This window comes from Octopus bimaculoides, chromosome 1 (assembly GCF_046866305.1).
Source record: "Octopus bimaculoides isolate indiv1 chromosome 1, ASM4686630v1, whole genome shotgun sequence".
In the NCBI taxonomy this organism is placed as follows: Eukaryota; Metazoa; Mollusca; class Cephalopoda; order Octopoda; family Octopodidae; genus Octopus; species Octopus bimaculoides.
Genome location: NC_142928.1, coordinates 57,699,208 through 57,717,190, shown reverse-complemented (window position 1 = coordinate 57,717,190; position 17,983 = coordinate 57,699,208). Strand labels below are relative to the sequence as shown.

Genomic DNA, 17,983 nt, shown 5'->3' with positions numbered 1-17,983 from the left:
TTAATGAGTTATTTCTCCACACTGCACATTTGTAAACAAACATGTTAACTGCCGTTCTATAACTCATCCTCTCTACTATTACAGCGAATATCTGGAAAAAAAAATTATGTAGAAGCATTTTGTTTTTACAATTTTTGACAACTAGATTTAAGTTCTGCTAACTAAATTTTTCAATTAACAGGATCTCATAATTTTGGATTCACAAACTTTCCAGAGTGCATAATACAAAATAAAAAAAAAAACAGACAATTTATTTCATCATTTTATTTGAATACATTTGATGTTTGAGTAAACACCAGAACACTTTCATTCAATCAGCAGACAAATTATAGACCTAGATCATTCTGTACAGGCATTGTGTCATATTGCACTGCAATAACAGCAACAGAAACTACAGAGTAGACTTTGACTTTTGTGAAGAACAAGGCCAGGGCAGATATATTTGCCCCTGGTGGACATGTCCAGTCAAGGAATTTAAACCATTTAGATATGTCTGGTCTGTTTGGACAGTGGTTAGTTGGTGGGATAAAACCAACAGATGAATAAACATACACATGTACATCTAAATATAGATGTGGACATAGACATACTAGCATTTAAGATGGTGATTTATATACACATATACACCCATACATCTAATAACTAGATGTATTTACAATTATAATAAAAATAAAAAGTAGAGTCGAAGGTTTGAAGTGAGGTGTAAGATAGATGATGTAGATGCCAAAAGAACTGGTTAAATAAAATATGGCTCAGGCAGCATATTGCCAGCAGGTTTCAAAGAGCACAGGTTTGAATAGCAGCCACTTGCAGCACACTGACATTAAAGAGATATCCTCAGCTTGAGGGACAAAATTTGGTGTTTGAAAAAAAATCTGGACTATGAAAGTTGTCAGACTTGGGTGGGGTTGGGCGACTTCTTTAAAATTTTTTTTTTTTAGCTTGTAAACATATTTCTAAAATATATTTTGTGACAAGCTTTAACATTAAAAAAAAAATCACTTTAAAAATAAACTTCAAAGGGAATAATTTTGTTCACATTTGAAATATCAGCGTAATGGATAATCTACACAATAATTATTATCTAAAAGATTTGAAAACATTTAACTATTTCTAAAAGAGCACACACAGAATTCCACAATGACACTCAGAAAGTAAGCCAGGTACAGACCATTTCTCACAAATCAAAAACAATAAAAGAAACTAATTTCATTTATTATTAAGAAAAAGACTTTTAGAAAATGAATGATTGCTAAACATTATTTTCTCATAGAATAATACAAAATTGTTTCAAGGTTGATTAAACTCAAGTCATAAATAAACATATAGATAGGAAACTATTTGATTTTGAAGCAAACAATAAGTGTTTTTGTTTTATATCAAATAATACATCAACTGGTTTTCTCTAGGATCTAGACTTTAATCTTTCATAGACAATTTTTTGTTCATATTAATTCCTTTCTTCCCAAATATACATGATTTAGAAAGTCCTAAAGAAAATGATATGTGGAATCATGTTAACCAATTTCAATTTTGTTTCCTTAATAAACACTTGTTTTGAAGATGTGTGACAATTATAATTTTCTTGGAATATTTTACAAAATATTTCCTAACTGTTGTTAAGTACAAAGCCATTTTCCTAATAGGCTACTTCTGTCTGAGAATGCTAGTATGAACAAAGAATGATCTAAAAACATTCCCTTTGTAATCTTATCAAATACAGGCTTTCTTATCTGTTGATACAATAACTGGGCCAGAATCCTTTTCCATTGTAGATGACAATATTTGATTTTAAATGATTAACATTGATAGGGCAAAGAATAGAAATATTGGCAAGGTTGTCAAAGACATGGAATGTACATTGCTTAAGTAATCATAGTTTAACTTTTACAACAGGTCCAAGAAAACACCAACAAAGTATGATTGTTTACACATTGAAAATTCTAGTGTGTGTATGTGCATGTGCAGAGAAACATAATTTGCTTCTTATTCACACTATGATGAATACACATCACATTCCTGTAAGTGTGTGTATGTGAGATGGATAGATATATAGATAGATAGATAGAGAGAGAGAGAGTGTGTGTGTGTGTGTGTGTGTGATAGAAAGGTTTTGTGAAGGTTTCTCAGATTAACAGTATTGTTCCAATTAATATTTGACAGTAAAACTTTAGTCAATGTTTATTTAACCCAGTTTCGTTTTGGTGGAAAGGGTTAGAACATTGTGATTCTGTTCTAATTTACAAGAGTTTGTAACCACCTCATTTATGTCTCAATAATATGAGAGTAAACCAAGTTATTTTCAAAAATCAAGCTTTAAGTTATATTTACAAGCAGATTAAAGGGATGAAAATATAAAAGATTTCCAGGAAAGATGTTTTTCAATCAACAAAGGATTATAAATTGCAAATAAAATATTCAGGTAGCAGCTGAAAAAAAAAAAGACTTGACAAATAATTTTTTTTTTTTGGGACTTCACAGTATCACAGATAAAAAATAAGTAGTTATTTCACATTAGGAAATCATTGTTGAATAATATGGTAACAGTTTTATGATGCAAAAGGAAGAAGAAAAACAGGAGAGAATCTATGCTTGTTTTCAGGGGCCAATGTTGTCGTTGTTGCTATTGTTTAACCCCAGGTCAGCCTTGACTGATCAAAAGTATTCCAGCTGTGATCATTCCATCTTTTATTAAGACTAGATCAATATTTTTTTTTTTTATATTGGTATAATTGCTTAATATATGACTATTAACTTCAAAATTGGTTTCAGTTTCTCACAAAAAGCAGTTATTTCAATAAATTGTTACTTGAGTCATTGTTTTCTAATGAATATTTTTTTGTTGTAATTGTTGCTCATGTTCAGAATGATAACAATGTAATGAAGATGATGTTGGCAATATAGATAATGAAGATGAATATGCTACAATAGCTGTAATGTCACTGACATGAAAATATACAATTTTCAGTTTTCAGAGCTGTCCATCTTGCAGTCAGTAATCATCTGTGAATTATGACTGACATCATTAAATATTTCGTCATCTTCACTTGAAGGATGCAATTGGTTTTCAGGGACACAAATTTCCATTTTCATATTGACCAAACTAACAGACACTGGAGATGTAGAATTGGCAGTCTGCTGGGGAGAAGAGTGGTTTATTTCATTTGCTTCATCACTTGCACAACTCTGACTATCACCATTCACATCACTATACTCTGTACCAGTTGTGGATGTTGATGCTGTGTTACCTTGTGTACTTGCTTTGCTTTCCTGCAGCAAACAGAACAAAGATATAATCAAATTGCTTTATATTAATTAGGCACTACTAATACTATAAGATCTTAAAATCTCCTATCAATTGTCTTCCATGCACATCTACACTGAAATCTCCATAAGTTTCACTGCTTGGATATTAAACTATAACTTCTTCAGACAAAGGCCATTTAAAGAACATTTCTATTAATAAAACTGCCTGCCATCTTCATGGGCTCTAAAGGTAATATCTGATTAGCCTATTGTTTGATTTCTAAATTAACTTCACGACTTTAACCCTCTTGTTATCATATTTCTGTTGAATAACATGACCATTCATCATCATCATCATCATTTAACGTCTGCTTTCCATGCTAGCATGGGTTGGATGATTTGACTGAGGACTGGTGAACTGGATGGCTGCACCAGGCTCCAATCTGATCTGGCAGAGTTTCTACAGCTGGATGCCCTTCCTAATGCCAACCACTCCGAGAGTGTAGTGGGTGCTTTTACGTGACACCGGCACGAGTGCCAGTCACATGGTACAGGCCAGTCACACGGTACTACCATTATTTAAATTAATTTGAAAATGATGAAGAATTTAGTAAAATAACATTGTTAGTATGGAGCTAGTGTTTGGAACATAAGTTAAAATGAAATTTTGATCGAAGGCTTTAATTTAAATCTCTTTAAATCATGAAATTTGTACCATAGAACCAAGGAGGATCTTTGCTGAGTTGGTGTCAAAAGAGTTAAAAAAAGGCTCATTAACTTGATGGAAGCTACAAGGTTTCAGATCTCATTTTGACAAATGGTAGCAAGAATTAGGTGGCAATTATCAAATCAATAATGCAACTTCCTAGTGTACCTTGCTTTTACGTTCAATTATATATTTGCTCATCATATTACATAAATATCAAAATTCCTGAAAAGTTTTACTCATTCTTATGGCAGAAGTTATTTAAGCAGAAGTAACTGAAGGAGAATTATGAAAAAAATATATTATATTTCTTTTTGTCTAAAGATAACCAACCTTTTCATTTAAAAAAAAAAAAAAAGTAGCGATGAAAATTTTTTACGAGAAATTTGTTAAATATATTATTGATCAACATTTAAGCAAAATATCTAAACTAAAATGAATGGCAATTTGACTTAACAATTGGAATCAAAATGTAAAAAGGGATGTACTTAAAAAATACCATTAAAAGATTCAAATGAATACCTTTAGAGATTAGATAACATCTGCACTGACTGTAGTTGATTTTAGCAATGAAACTGGTGTTTTATGATACAAAGCACAACTGCATATATTACATCAATCCTCTTCTAATAATTTAGTTTATGTTTGAAAGTCTCTTCTAAATGTAAAGTGATTTAGCTGAAGTACTTTTAGAATTAGTTTGCAGGTGGTAGGTCAGTTACCTGGTGTACGAGGTGGACAGTGTTCATATGTTCCTTCATTAAACTTCTCTTTGAAAATACTTGCCCACATACAGGACACAAAACTGGCTTTACATCAACTATCTGAGTCTTTGGAACTTGAGACTTTTGATTTTCTTTTTCTACAAAAAAAAAAAAAAGGAAAAAAAGAAAGAAAAAAGTATGTATATTAACTATACTGACAGCTCTTTAACAGAAATCTAGTTTCATTAAAATCAACTTCACATACAGTGTTATGGTCAATTATATATTAACCAATTCTAGATATAGAGAGCACTGATTTAATGGCTCAAAATATTCTTTGGAAAAAAAAAAAAATAGTGTATCACAGTTTCTATGTTATTAATTGGCATATATCTCATCAATGAATATTTCCCCCTCAAGAATTCAGTTCATTCATTCTAAATTTAAATTCAGTTTGTACTCTGTTCCATAAAAGCAAGTAAACAATTGTCTGCCCTAAGAAAATCTCTAAATTGTTTGTACAGTAAAATCTCCTTGATGTACTGTTTACAGTTACTGTTAGATTACTGACCATACAGTTATGGTGATAAGTTAAATCATACTAGCTGTCATCAATATGATAGTATATCTCATAAAGATATACAAACAATCATTATAATTCTTCAATCATACCATGTCCTAAATTGGGGAATAATCTTGGATGTATAGTACCTCAAATGATATACAGGCAACCTTTTTCTAGTAGCAGACCTTATGAGATATCACTCATTATAAATATGGTCACACAGTCCAAAAAATAATTTACTAAACGTGTATTACATTAAGTAAATCTTAAAAAAAAAAAAATGATTGAGAGAAAGCATGGGTGAATGAGAAATAGAAAACTGTAAGTGTTCCAATTAACCAAGTTGCACCTAAAGATTATGTTGTAAAATTCAAGGGAAAATGTTATTGTGGTTATATAAATGTGACAATAATGAGTGCCATGTGAAAAAGACATGAAGGGCAACAAGTGGCCTGAGTGCTGCAGGTTGCTCATGCTTGCCTTCTTAAACAGAAAGGGGTTGATTGTAGCTTGAACCCCTTTGATTCAATTCAGTCAAGGCTGACCTGAGGTTAAATACTGATAACAGCAGCAGCAGTTTCACGGTTGAGCAATTGCAACAGTGGTTCTCAACTGGAGTCCATATGGCCCTTGGAATTCCATATAAAATTTTGTTGTTAAAGTTTATCTACAATAAACGGGTTATTCTTCTACAATATACAAAATATTTTAACAATATTTTTAAATACAATTCCTAATAATATTTAATAATTAAAATATAATAATATTTTTTTAAATGTCAAATGGTTATGAGGGCCCAGTAGAGAAAATAGGAAGGTGTCCACGGGCAAAAAAATCATTGAGAACCACAAAGTTACAAGAAGGAAGAACCTCTAGTTGTAAAAAACAATTGTTCCAAAAAAGTAAATTATTATATCCATGCAATGTGGTGGGAGGCAAATGATGGTAGATCCCAAAATACAATCTTAATTTCCAAGTGAGAATATCTTATGGCATGCATCTGTCTGAGTGTAATGAAAAACTAAAGCCTAAAGCATATTTTAAATAATTTCCTTTATGGCTCAAGATAACTGATTGTATCGATTTCTAACATTAGAAACAGGCCACACATTTGGGTGTAAGGGTATAAGTGATTAAGTTTACCTCAAGATTTGACTGGTATTTTATATTATCAATCCTAGAATATCGAAAAGCAAAGTTGACCTTGGTGAGATTAAGGATGGTTAAATGTCACAATCAGAAGATCAGTGGACAAAATGCCTTGTAACATTCAATTACCTCTTCTTTACATTCTCAGTTCAAATCCTGCCAAGGTCAACCTTACCTTTCACCCTTCTAAGACCAATGAAATAAAATATCCCAGTTGACTTTAATGGCAACATTAATGTGTCTTGTATTCAAGATGGTAGAATATGATTTGAGGGAGATTTAGCTGCTATTTCTAACAGATCGAATGACTATCTCAATTACCCTTGTTTCATCTAATTTGTTGTTTAGAATCTGAGCTGAGCAAAGAAATTGTCATTGTTTTGCTGTAATAATAATAATAATAATAATAATAATGCATGTATTCAAGGTGTGCTTAGTTATGTCAGTATGTAGTAGTAAGAAACTCTAGGGGGAACTGAACAGCAGAAGGTCTTCAGAGAAGAAGCCATTCCTAAGTATGTAATTGTTTCAGCCCATAACTCCTTAGAGTCTATGGAGGCCAGGTTGCATCCCATGTGGTATGATGAAATATTGTGACCATTTGTAACAGAACTAAACAATCGAATGTACTTTTCCTTTACAATGGAAGTATAAAGAAAGAAAGATTTGACTGTTGTTGAGAAAAAAAAAAAAATTAATATTTATTCATCTGATATATTTCATGAACCAGATGTTACAAGATCTTTTAGTGCAAAGAAATATATTGCTGCAAAGTGATTTTTAATCTTTATAGAATTAGCTCAATATAGATAAAGACAGCTTGGTTGCACTATAATGTATGAATTTATTAATCTATATGAAAAGAAAAAAGAAAGGAAAACCGCATGCTAAATCAATAGAAACAAAGTGGGCAGCAACGAACGCAAATCAACTCCAACCGTTATTCTATTGTCACTGAAATAAACTACGGTTATCTCCCCTCACATATGAAATTCCTTTATTTAGCAATGTCAGCTTCGTTAATGAATTAAAGATAACGTTCTTTCTTTGAACAAGGAATAATTTTTAAATGATTATTGATCTTATTAATAATCAGATTATTACTTAACAATATACATTATTAATAATTAATATTTATATAATGTTACTTAATTGGAAACCAGTTTAATGAATTCTTAAATAGAGAGATGTGCAGAAACTAAGATATAGAATAAATGGTCTTCGATTTTCTACACTAAGGCATGGTCAAAGAAGAAAGAGGGCCATATTTGAAAAACTTTTCTTCTTAGTAAATTTACTTTACCATCACAGAATAATTGCATATATCCATGAATTCAATTCAGTCCCACATGCCTTGCTTATCGTTAGATATTTAATCTACTTGTTTTAAGAACTGTTTTATATATATTTATTAAAAATTGTAACAAAAGAGACTGGGCACAATTATTTATGATGAAATTTTATGAGCTGTTTTTCTTTCTGATACTTGAAAAAAACTCAGAGGGGACTTCTATATAGATGCTTAATCTTCGAAAAATAACAATCAAATCTCCCTTGGATTATACCTGAGCATCTCAGGAAAGGACATGGATAATGTAGGCCTAGATATTCCTAAAATGGTGGGATGGTTACTGCTGGAATGCTTTTGATCATATGCCTCTTTCCTCAGAGCTGATCTGGGACTAAATAACAACTATTTGGAGAAAGTTTTACAGTGAACCAGTTCTTTAAAAAAAAACAAACAAGTGACTAATAGAAAATATATTTACAACATAGCACTTGTCTCTTCCAGTGAAATATGCTCGAAAGTTCATAACAGAATATATATACATGTGAATGGATGTGTGTGTGTGTAAGAGAGAGAGAGGGGGGGGAAATCAGTTCCCATGATTTTACATGAGTAACAGATAGTTACTAGAATTGGTAGACTACTAATAGTTGGCATAGATTAGATGGGAACTTAAACTGGGACTGTAAATATATAAATGGATTATAATTATATAAGCATAGAGATCATTCACCAGTATAGAAATGATGGGGATCTACTTGAAATATTAATGTATACTTCATTTTCCAGTATTCAATAATCTTCTCTTTAGTTTATATCACCTACAAGACTAATTGCCATCAGATGGTACCTTGTTTTCAACTTAAACAGAAGTCTTTTGCACAATTAGCATTATGTTTAGATTTCTATATGATTTCATGGGTTATGGAAGATAAAATATATTGTTGAGAGTTTGGGGCAGCTGCTGATAATGTGAATTACATATTGCTCATGGACTTGGTATAAATATATAAACATCTGTTGCTGCAGGATAATATTCAAGAGAAATCTTTATACTGCTTGTTTATATTTTTAGCAGCTGCTCTTAGTCATAGAGACTTAATGCATATGATGTTTTAAATACAGTAATTAGTTATCCATAACAACTTTTCTCTCTATGCTGGTACTTAGTTATTTTTCATTTTATAGGTTTGTAAACTTGAATATATGCATGACTATTTATAAAATGTATTATACAGTGGATGGAAATATTTATTACCAGCCAGGCTTAAAAGTAGGTACAAAATGAGAATTAAATTACTCAGGTATGTGTAATGAAACAGAGTAACAAAGTAGGCATAAAAATCTAACATATTACTTGTTATTAAACTAATGAAAGATTCTTCCATGTAGTTGCTAAATCTGGACAATGCAGCCCCCAAGTTTCAGTTGAGACTCTACCATCATTATTAAAATTCTAATTACATGCACCAACATGCTGAGAAAAAATACGGTATTGTCATATTGATTGAATATTCTTGACAATTCATTCTGTTAGATACTTCTATGGTGTGAGTGTGTTGAAACAAAGACGACTGAGACAAAGCAACAACAACGTAAAGTTTATAAAGTTTATAAGATGGCTAATGGGCTAATTTCTCAGTTAACCACTCAGTTTTCACAGCAATTTAACTTATTGTTGCCAAGGCAATACTATATAGATGGGTACTAAATATAACCAATGTTGGTTGAGCAGAAGTAGACAGTTATTGTTGGTTCAAATAGATAACCATTTAACATAAATGGAAGAATGAAATGGAAGCTTAAGATAAAGAATGTTGTATAATTATTCTGTTGGAAGTGTTCTCTATTTTGACAACATGTATAAAAGAAATTCACTTTACTATCAAAAATAAAGTTAAAATTGTGCCACATTTGAAGTTGTATAGTATATATATTTATATAGAGTATGCAAATGTAAACATATAAATGTATATAGTTGTCACATACAATGTTTCTTTCATGGAGAAAGGTAGGAAATACATTTTATAGAATGAACAAAATAATTCTCTTGAAAAACAAAACAAGACTTTGTTAAGAAAAATAAACTGAAATGCTAAATACCTATTTTATGAATCTTCATGTGGTTCTGCAAGTTGGCTAAAGATGAACATTCTTTATTACATTGGGAACACTGATAACTTCTCTTGTTAATTGAGTGTTCTATGTCTTGCTCAGTGTGACATGTGAAGAAATGTTTCTGTAGTTCACTGGTATCATTGAATACTTCATGACAAAATGTACATTTAATAGGGGTGGATGTGCTATTGTCCATCTGCTGTTGATGTATGCGTCGGTGTGCATTGAAGCTGACAATATTTGAGAAAGTCTGTGGACAGTCTTTGCACTGCAGCTCTGATATTGATTCTGGTTTCACATGGTTTATCATGTGGTTATCTAATTCAGCACTGAAGAAAAACCGTTGATTACAGTGGATACATCCAAACTTGCGAGCATGAATGCCATGCTCAAAAGCATGTGCTTGTATGTCTGTAGCATTACTGAATACTTTACAACAGACACTACAGCGGTACTCAGAATTGCCATAGGTGTGTTCAATCAAGTGGCATTGTAATTTGGCTGGAGAATCAAAAACTTGTGAACAGAGTTTGCACTCATGGATATTTCCTTCTTGCAGAACATGGGTGGCAACGTGCAATTGAATTTCATATTCTGTACTGAAAGATTGCTGGCATTTGATGCACTGGTATGTTCGCCGATGCTTTGTTACATGACTTTCTAGTTGTTCATTGGTTGGGAATCTGGCGCCACATTCATTGCAATGAAAGTCAGATGTTTCACCATGATAGCAAGGTTTACAAACAAAATATGTTCGACCAGAACTATTCAATTTTGATATAAGATTTTCTTTGGAATCAAATCCTCGCAAACATACACAGCAGGTGAAAAAGTTGGGTTTAGTTTGGAAATGATGCTTTCCATGCATTTGAAGTTCCATCATAGATGCCAGAGTTTGTCTACAGATAACACATTGCATTATAGCTCCCTGAAAGCCATGTTCTTGGGAATGAATATAAAACTGATCTTCAGATTTTAAGGGAATTTTGCAACCAACACAAATATTTCCTTGAGGAATTTTGCAATGCTGCAGTTTGTGCTCTGCTAGAGTATTTGGTGATGGGAATACTTCATCACAAATGTTGCATTTCTGGCTGCTGGAATTGAGGTGAATTTTCATATGACGTTCAAGTTCAGTTCTAGATTTGAAAGACTGACTACAGTATGTGCATGATAATGCTACTTTGTCATTGCTTGAACTTATGACTTTACTTGTAATCACACTGCTCTCTACAGTAGTCATCACTTGCGAGGTGTGATTATTAGCCAGTGCAACACGGTGGTCTTGCTTCTTGTGCAGCTGAAGAGAGGATAAATTGCTGAACTTCATATCACAGATGTTGCATGTATGAAGTGGATCAGTGCTTTTCCAAATTCCACTTCCTGATGTTACTGAATTTGATATATCTATAGTTCCACAACTGTTTAATAAAGTGCTACTTCCAATGTCCTTCTCCACTTTGATATCAGATTGGCTGTTACCCAATCGCTTAGAATTTTTGTCAGGGTCATGCTCATTTTGGAGATGTTTATCTAACAAATATTCCACATGGAATGCTTCACTACACATTGGGCATTTAAATGGCTTGCCATGAATGGTTAAATGGCATTGTAATTCAACTTCGGTGGTAAAACCTTCTTTACAAAAGAGACATTTATGTGGCTTTGGCATTTGGAGATGTGCAGATCTGACATGCAGTTGCCAATCAACCTCTGATATAAAGACTGAGTTGCATTTTGTACATTTATAAATTTTGCACTCATTACTATGTTTTATTGCAAAGTGGACTTGAATATTGACCTTTGAATCAAAAATTTCCTTACAAAGTGAACAACGATAAAGATGATGTGCATGAATATCCATCAAGTGTTTCTGAAGTTCATCTGGTTTGGAGAAAGTTTTCATGCAACTGGTGCAGCCATACTCAGTGCTAAGACAGAGGTAGTGTAATGACAAATGACTCTCTAATTGGTCTTCAGTAGTAAACTGCTTTTGGCATTGGGGACATATGTATTGAGTGAGCACTGAGTCCAAATGAATTTTCAGATGGGTTTGAAAATTTTTAATATCAAGGAATGTAGCATTACATTGGTCACATACCATTTTCTCTTCAACCATTCTCTCATTAGGTGCTGGGCTTGAATTTTTTGTGTTATTAAAAATACTATGGGAGTTCATGCGTTTTATATCTTTCTTTGTGTCATTACTTACTTTCTTTGATTTTGGAGGTTTAGGACGAGGTGTATCTTGCAAACAGTTGTGGGAGCGCTGAATGTGCTCTTGGAATTCCATAGGGTTTTGAAAAAGTAATGCACATTCTGCACAGTAGAGAGAATGGTTTGAGGAACTTGCTTGGCTATGCGTATGTTTTTTATGCTCTGCTAATGCATCAATGCTTGTAAAATGTCTAGAACATAAACTACAGGGATATTTGATATCCATACAGGTTAAATTTTGGTGAACAACTTTCATATGATCATGGAGGGCATATAAGTTAGGATATGGTGCATTGCAGTAATTGCATGTATAAACTTCAGTTGCTTTTACAGAATGCACACACTGCATGTGAATTTCAAGCAGTTCTAAAGATTCAAAATTGTCTTGTAAACAGTAGGGGCAAACAAGGGCATTTTCCCGGTTGGCTGGGTCTGAGAGAGATGAAGAATCCATTATTTCTGGCATAAGATCTAGTCCATTTTCTTTTACAGTTAAATCACTAGCGTTAGATAGCATTTGCTTATTTATAGAGACATCATTGTGAGTTTTCAACTTTTTGTGGAAAATGTCAATATCAGAAATATTGTCTGGAGTTGAAAACTTACGTTTTTGTTCTTTAACATGCTCTTGTTCAACATGAACATCAAGAAGTTCTTGGCTAACAAACATTTCAGAGCACTGAGTACATTGTAGAGTTTTTTCACGAAGGGGAGCAGGAGCATGGCAATCATTGTAATGGTTCTGTAAGTCTTTTGGCTGATAAAAAATCTCTTCACATTGGTAACATTTATATTCCATCTGACCAGAGCTGTTTGGTTTCCGATGTGAATACATATGAGAAGAAAGAGCAGCTGCTGTTGTATATCCACGGTTGCAAATAGTGCATTTGAAAGGTTTTCCTGTGTCATGTGTACGCAAATGACTTTTCAAATGATCACTCCTAAAATTGGAGAAAGGGAGACAAATGAAAATAGTTTATTTCAATAAAAAATATGGTCAAAGTTTAAATTTGATAACATTTCGCCATCATTGTTATGTTTTTTTATCATAAAATAAATAGCATTGAAAAGAAACTTGTTTTAGGTAAAGAAAGCAGCTTTTGGTATCCTGAGTATTCAATGTTCACATTAAAAAAAAGGAAGCTATCTAATTTCAAACTAATTCATTCTATCAGCATTTTATAAAGATGTCAGTATGACTAAACTATTCCAATGGAATCAAAACAATATGAACAAATGAAAAAAAAAAAAAAAAATTTTAATTTGTAATTGTTGTTTTGTTATATAATTTTATCATATGTTTTGTTATATGTAGTATTCTCAAGAAATACAGATTCTTTCTCCAAGACTACCCAGCTGCAAATATTTATTGCCCTTCTCTTATTCTCAAAATCTACCAAGTTGAAAATAGTAATCCCTCCCATTTCTTGGGTTTACTGTGTTGTTTTAACAATGAGCAACCAATAATTAAATGGTGCTTAAAATTCACATTATTTTGCAATTTATGGAATTATTGTATCAGTATTCACATTGAGAAAATGGTATAAAGATATACCCATACAATACACATACATATGTACGAGCACACACACACAATGAATTCAGTTTAACCCATTACCTATCAGTGATCTCTTATGAGATCACTTAAAAATTACAAATTTCGTAATTATCTGTCAATATTTACACATATCTAACCTTTTTACTATATCTACTAGGTATATTTCTCTGATATTCAAATGAGGTTTGCTAATTTCTCACCCAATATCTTGCTTATTTCTATTTAAAATGTTATTTTGATCATTCCAGCATGTTTCTAAGGCTGTTTTATGCTAGAAATTAAAGTTTCATAAAAAAATTCCAGTTAATAGAATTATGGGAGGTAATGGGTTAAGCTATCTTGTGAAAATTGTTGCTTGTTAAAAAAACAATTTCGAAAATTCATCTCCTCTTTCAAATTCTATTATAAAGTAACAACAACTAAATCCTTGCTCCTTTACTTATTCAAAAAAATAGATAAGATTTTTATGAGATAGGAATGATACAATTGATATAGTTTCATTAAGATATGGGAGTCAGTTTATTCAGGGAACAATAAGGAAAGAACAAAACATATAAAATAAATAAATAAATAAGCTATACTGAATGCTTGGAGTTGTCCTTTTAATCAATGATAAATCCAAGAATTACTGATAAGATATGTTAACAAAGAGAGTAAGATGAACAAAATGAAATTTTAGCTGTAAACTGAGATTGAAACCTTGATTTTTGTCTTGTTTTGTTGAATGTAATCTGACTGTGTAGCCTTGATAACTGAGATATATCCATATTCAAAGATATTATTTATTTACATTCTTGAAAGTACATAAATAGTTTACAGGAATTATTAATTTCCAAGCACATTCTTTTTTGTGTGGGGAGGGGGTGGGGTGACAAAAGAACGTGAGAATAATAAGAAAAAAATTAAACAAGGAAATCTAAATTTTAGTAAAATTACTATTCTCAATATATAAAGACTAATACAACTGTATTCCTATCTCAGCATGCAAGACTAATGGTTCAGATTTAAAGATTATAGCAGAAACTGCGATATAAATAATGTAAGAGTAAAAAGAATCTCTGAATATCTTCTTTTTAAATAAATAGAGGCATTTAGATGATCCCCCCCCATCTCTCGCTCTTTTAAGAGAGAGAGAAAGAGAGAGAAAGAAGAAACAAAGTTAGAAATTGGAGAAAATCATCATCATCATCATAAGATATAAAGTATTTAACCCTTTGACAAAAATATTTCAGCAAAACAGATTTTATTTCTGCCTACTACAGAATAAATTGGCATTTAACAAGAATATATCTCATTTTCTGAGAAAAGCAGTAACAGTAGGAATACCAAGGAGGGACAGGGTTCCAAAGTATTCATTGGATTTTAGGTGTAGGATAAAAGGAGGAAAGAAGAAAGGAAAAAGAAAAGAAAGAAGCAAAGTGAAAGAAATAGCAACAAACTGAATTAGATTATAAAGAATTATTATGGATAGAAGGACAAAAGGGAGTGGTGGAAATATCTAAAGGTAGGAATAAGATTATTAGAGGAAAGAGAAAAGAGAAAAAGAAAACTCTGTTTTGCTAGAGACAACTGTAAAGAAGAGAAAGAGAATTTACAAGATGGAGATAGAGAGAAGATTACTGAGAAAATTAGATAGGAAAAAGTAAGAGTGAGTATTGAAGGAGTGGTGGTGTAGGAAGTGAAGAGAAAGCGTCGAAGGAGTAGTGGTAAAAGTGGTAGTAGTAGGAGGAGAGATGTAATGAGAGTGTTAGTAAGAGAGTTCAACGTAAAGGTTGTAATTTAAAAGAAAGAATTAGTGCTCTCACCTTGCAAATGCAGCATCACACTGGGAACATTTATACTTCTTGTCCCCTGTGTGCAGTTTGACATGACGGTCACGACTGCGTTTGTGTCGGAATAGGCGACTGCAGTAGCTGCAGCGGAATGGCATCAGTTCTCCATGCTCCTGAAGTGTCAAAGAAAGAAACATTATAGAAAAAAAAAAAAAAAAAAAAAGCAAAAAGGAAAATCAATTCTGGATGTAAGAGATGAAAAATATTTACCAGTTTGCCACTAATAATGGGCGACTGGAGCAAAACAAGATATAATGATGTTCTTCACTGTGGCAACAACAAACACAGTGAGAGAGCAAGCAGATTTAAAACCTACAGCAAACACATTCTACAGTAGTATAGTTTGACAGAGGCAATAATGATAAAAACTCAGGTTGATAAACTGTATGGTTAGTTTTACACAGACAGCTGACATTAAAAACATTTAGTACACACCACTTGAGATAGTAATTTTGTTAACTTCACTGAAACATTATACTTAACAACCCAATTACACTTTTCAACTTCACCCCTATCACCATCATCATCATCATCATCAGAGACAACAACAACAAAAAGAAGCTAAAAAGAACAAATCAAGATAAAAAACATCACAATTTTTTGCCATTGCCAATCACTGAGTGCCCAAACATTATCATGCCTCATTACCAGCATCATTGTTACAAGTCTGATATTCTCCAAACTCAAATGCTATAATACACACACACACACACATATACAAGTGTGTGTGTGTGTGTGTATGTATATATATTTATATATATAAATATATACACACATGCATATGTGCACATATAAACATGTATATATATACATAAACATTAATATATGTGTGTGCATGTGTACCTGTATGCACACACACACACACATATATATATATATATATATATATATATATATGTACAAACACATACACATGATATAAATGTATGTAATAGTGAATGTGTATGCATCTATAAATATATGTATTTACATATATCTTCATGTATATGCGTGTGTGTGTGTGTGTGTGTATATATATATATATATATATATATATATATATATATATATATATGTATATATATATATATATATATATGCATACAGATATATGCATGTTTGTTTGTACACGCATACACACACACATGCACATATATTATTAACATCAAATACATTTATGTTAATAGTTTTATTCTGATTTGCATTAGTGAATGCTTTACAGATATAAGAAGTACTCTCCATTGTTTGGATGCTTCAATACTGAAGAAAGCAGATTATCATTGGGAGAGTAAAACGTTCTCTTTTTGACTTTTTGGAATTACATAGTGGAATTGGTAACTGTGCTATTGCTGGTGAATGAGAGGCAAATCTGACCCAATACATAGAAGTAGTCTCCCTTTCTTAGTCAGCGATTCCTGTCAAAATGTAAACTGGGTGAAAATTTATGAGATTGTATAAATAGCCAATGGCTCATAAGTAGCTAACTGAGAGCTAAACTGGTGGTAACAGTATGATAGTTCAGTGGGATGGTGCAATATCTGCAATTTGTCATAGACATAAAGATGGCAGTTGCATGATACAGGTGAATATAATGGAGCCCTGTTGTACCTGTAAAGTCAATTTCTTGGTCCTGGAACTTCCAGATGAAATAGGATAGGGAGGAAGAATTTCCTTGTCCCTGTACCTGAAGGTGAGCATATACTGAGTAATCTTTCCCTACACTATGACTTACATTCCACCTGATGGTTCCCCAAGGAATTACATGTTATCTACAGCCAATAACTTTAATACATAATTCAACTAGGAGTAAGCCACTCTATTTTGTTGATCTGTAGAAGGCCTTTGACAAGATTCTCCTGAATTATTTCCTCTTCTAACACTTACTCACACTGGTTCTCTTTCATCACTTTTTCTTCTATCTGCTGGGGTGAGTTATGTCCCTGGTGATAGCAAACAAATTGGACAGGAACAAACTAGTAAGGAAGAGAGAACTCTTTAGTTTTGCAAAAGAGTAGGAAACATTTTGTGGCCATGATAATGTGCACCAAGTAATTTGTAAACTGATTAGTAAATAAACAGAATCAATGTAAGATAGGAAAGTCTCTTTAAGTCTTACTGAAAAGCAAACCTCTTAGTATTGGTGCTGGGATAAAAGGCACCTAGTATACTGCAAAGTGGTTGGAGAATGAACAGAAACATTGTAAGTAGGAAGGACTCACATCTTGCTGAGTACAAGACAATATCTCTAATGTTTGTACAGTAGTAATATACATCCAGTCATAGCGTTACCATTACAAGCCTCCTGCTCCCCATCATTTTATATCTGCTTTGTGTTACAGTTTTGTCATAGTGTCAGCTCTTATTTGAAGTTATGTGCAAGTAGATGGGTTGAAAGGCCATGACTTGCTTATATGTTTCAGTCTTTTATATGGTTTCTATGGCTAGGAGTTTACTTTTATTGTGACACAAGCACCAGAGAAGTTGTCAGGTCTCCTGCAAGATTACAGAAGTCTTCTCTAAGCAGTCTCCATTAGTTCAAGGCAACCATGAGTGGAAGGGGTGGGGGTTGGGGTAAATAGAAGAGAAATTAAATCCTAATAGTGTGAAAGGAGAGAAAGTAT

The 17,983-nt window shown here is 32.4% G+C and overlaps 1 protein-coding gene across 11 annotated transcripts in view; it reads right to left on the bottom strand.

The window, feature by feature from the left end:
- Positions 1-249: 249 nt before the first annotated feature.
- LOC106881035 (zinc finger protein 423) overlaps positions 250-17,983 on the bottom strand; it is a 268,464-nt gene continuing 250,730 nt past the window's right edge. For 5 of the 11 annotated variants that reach the window (XM_052966838.2, XM_089351434.1, XM_089351427.1 and 2 more), the window contains 4 exons: positions 15,357-15,496; positions 9,762-12,934; positions 4,675-4,814; positions 250-3,270 (listed from right to left, as the gene is read on the bottom strand). In XM_052966838.2, coding sequence (XP_052822798.1) covers positions 2,965-3,270; positions 4,675-4,814; positions 9,762-12,934; positions 15,357-15,496 — 3,759 coding nt within the window. In that variant the 3' untranslated portion in view covers positions 250-2,964. Of the gene's footprint in view, positions 3,271-4,474; positions 4,815-9,761; positions 12,935-15,356; positions 15,497-15,593; positions 16,078-17,983 lie in introns of those variants that run through there. The other 6 variants (XR_016241680.1, XR_016241684.1, XR_016241679.1 and 3 more) reach the window with 3 other exon arrangements.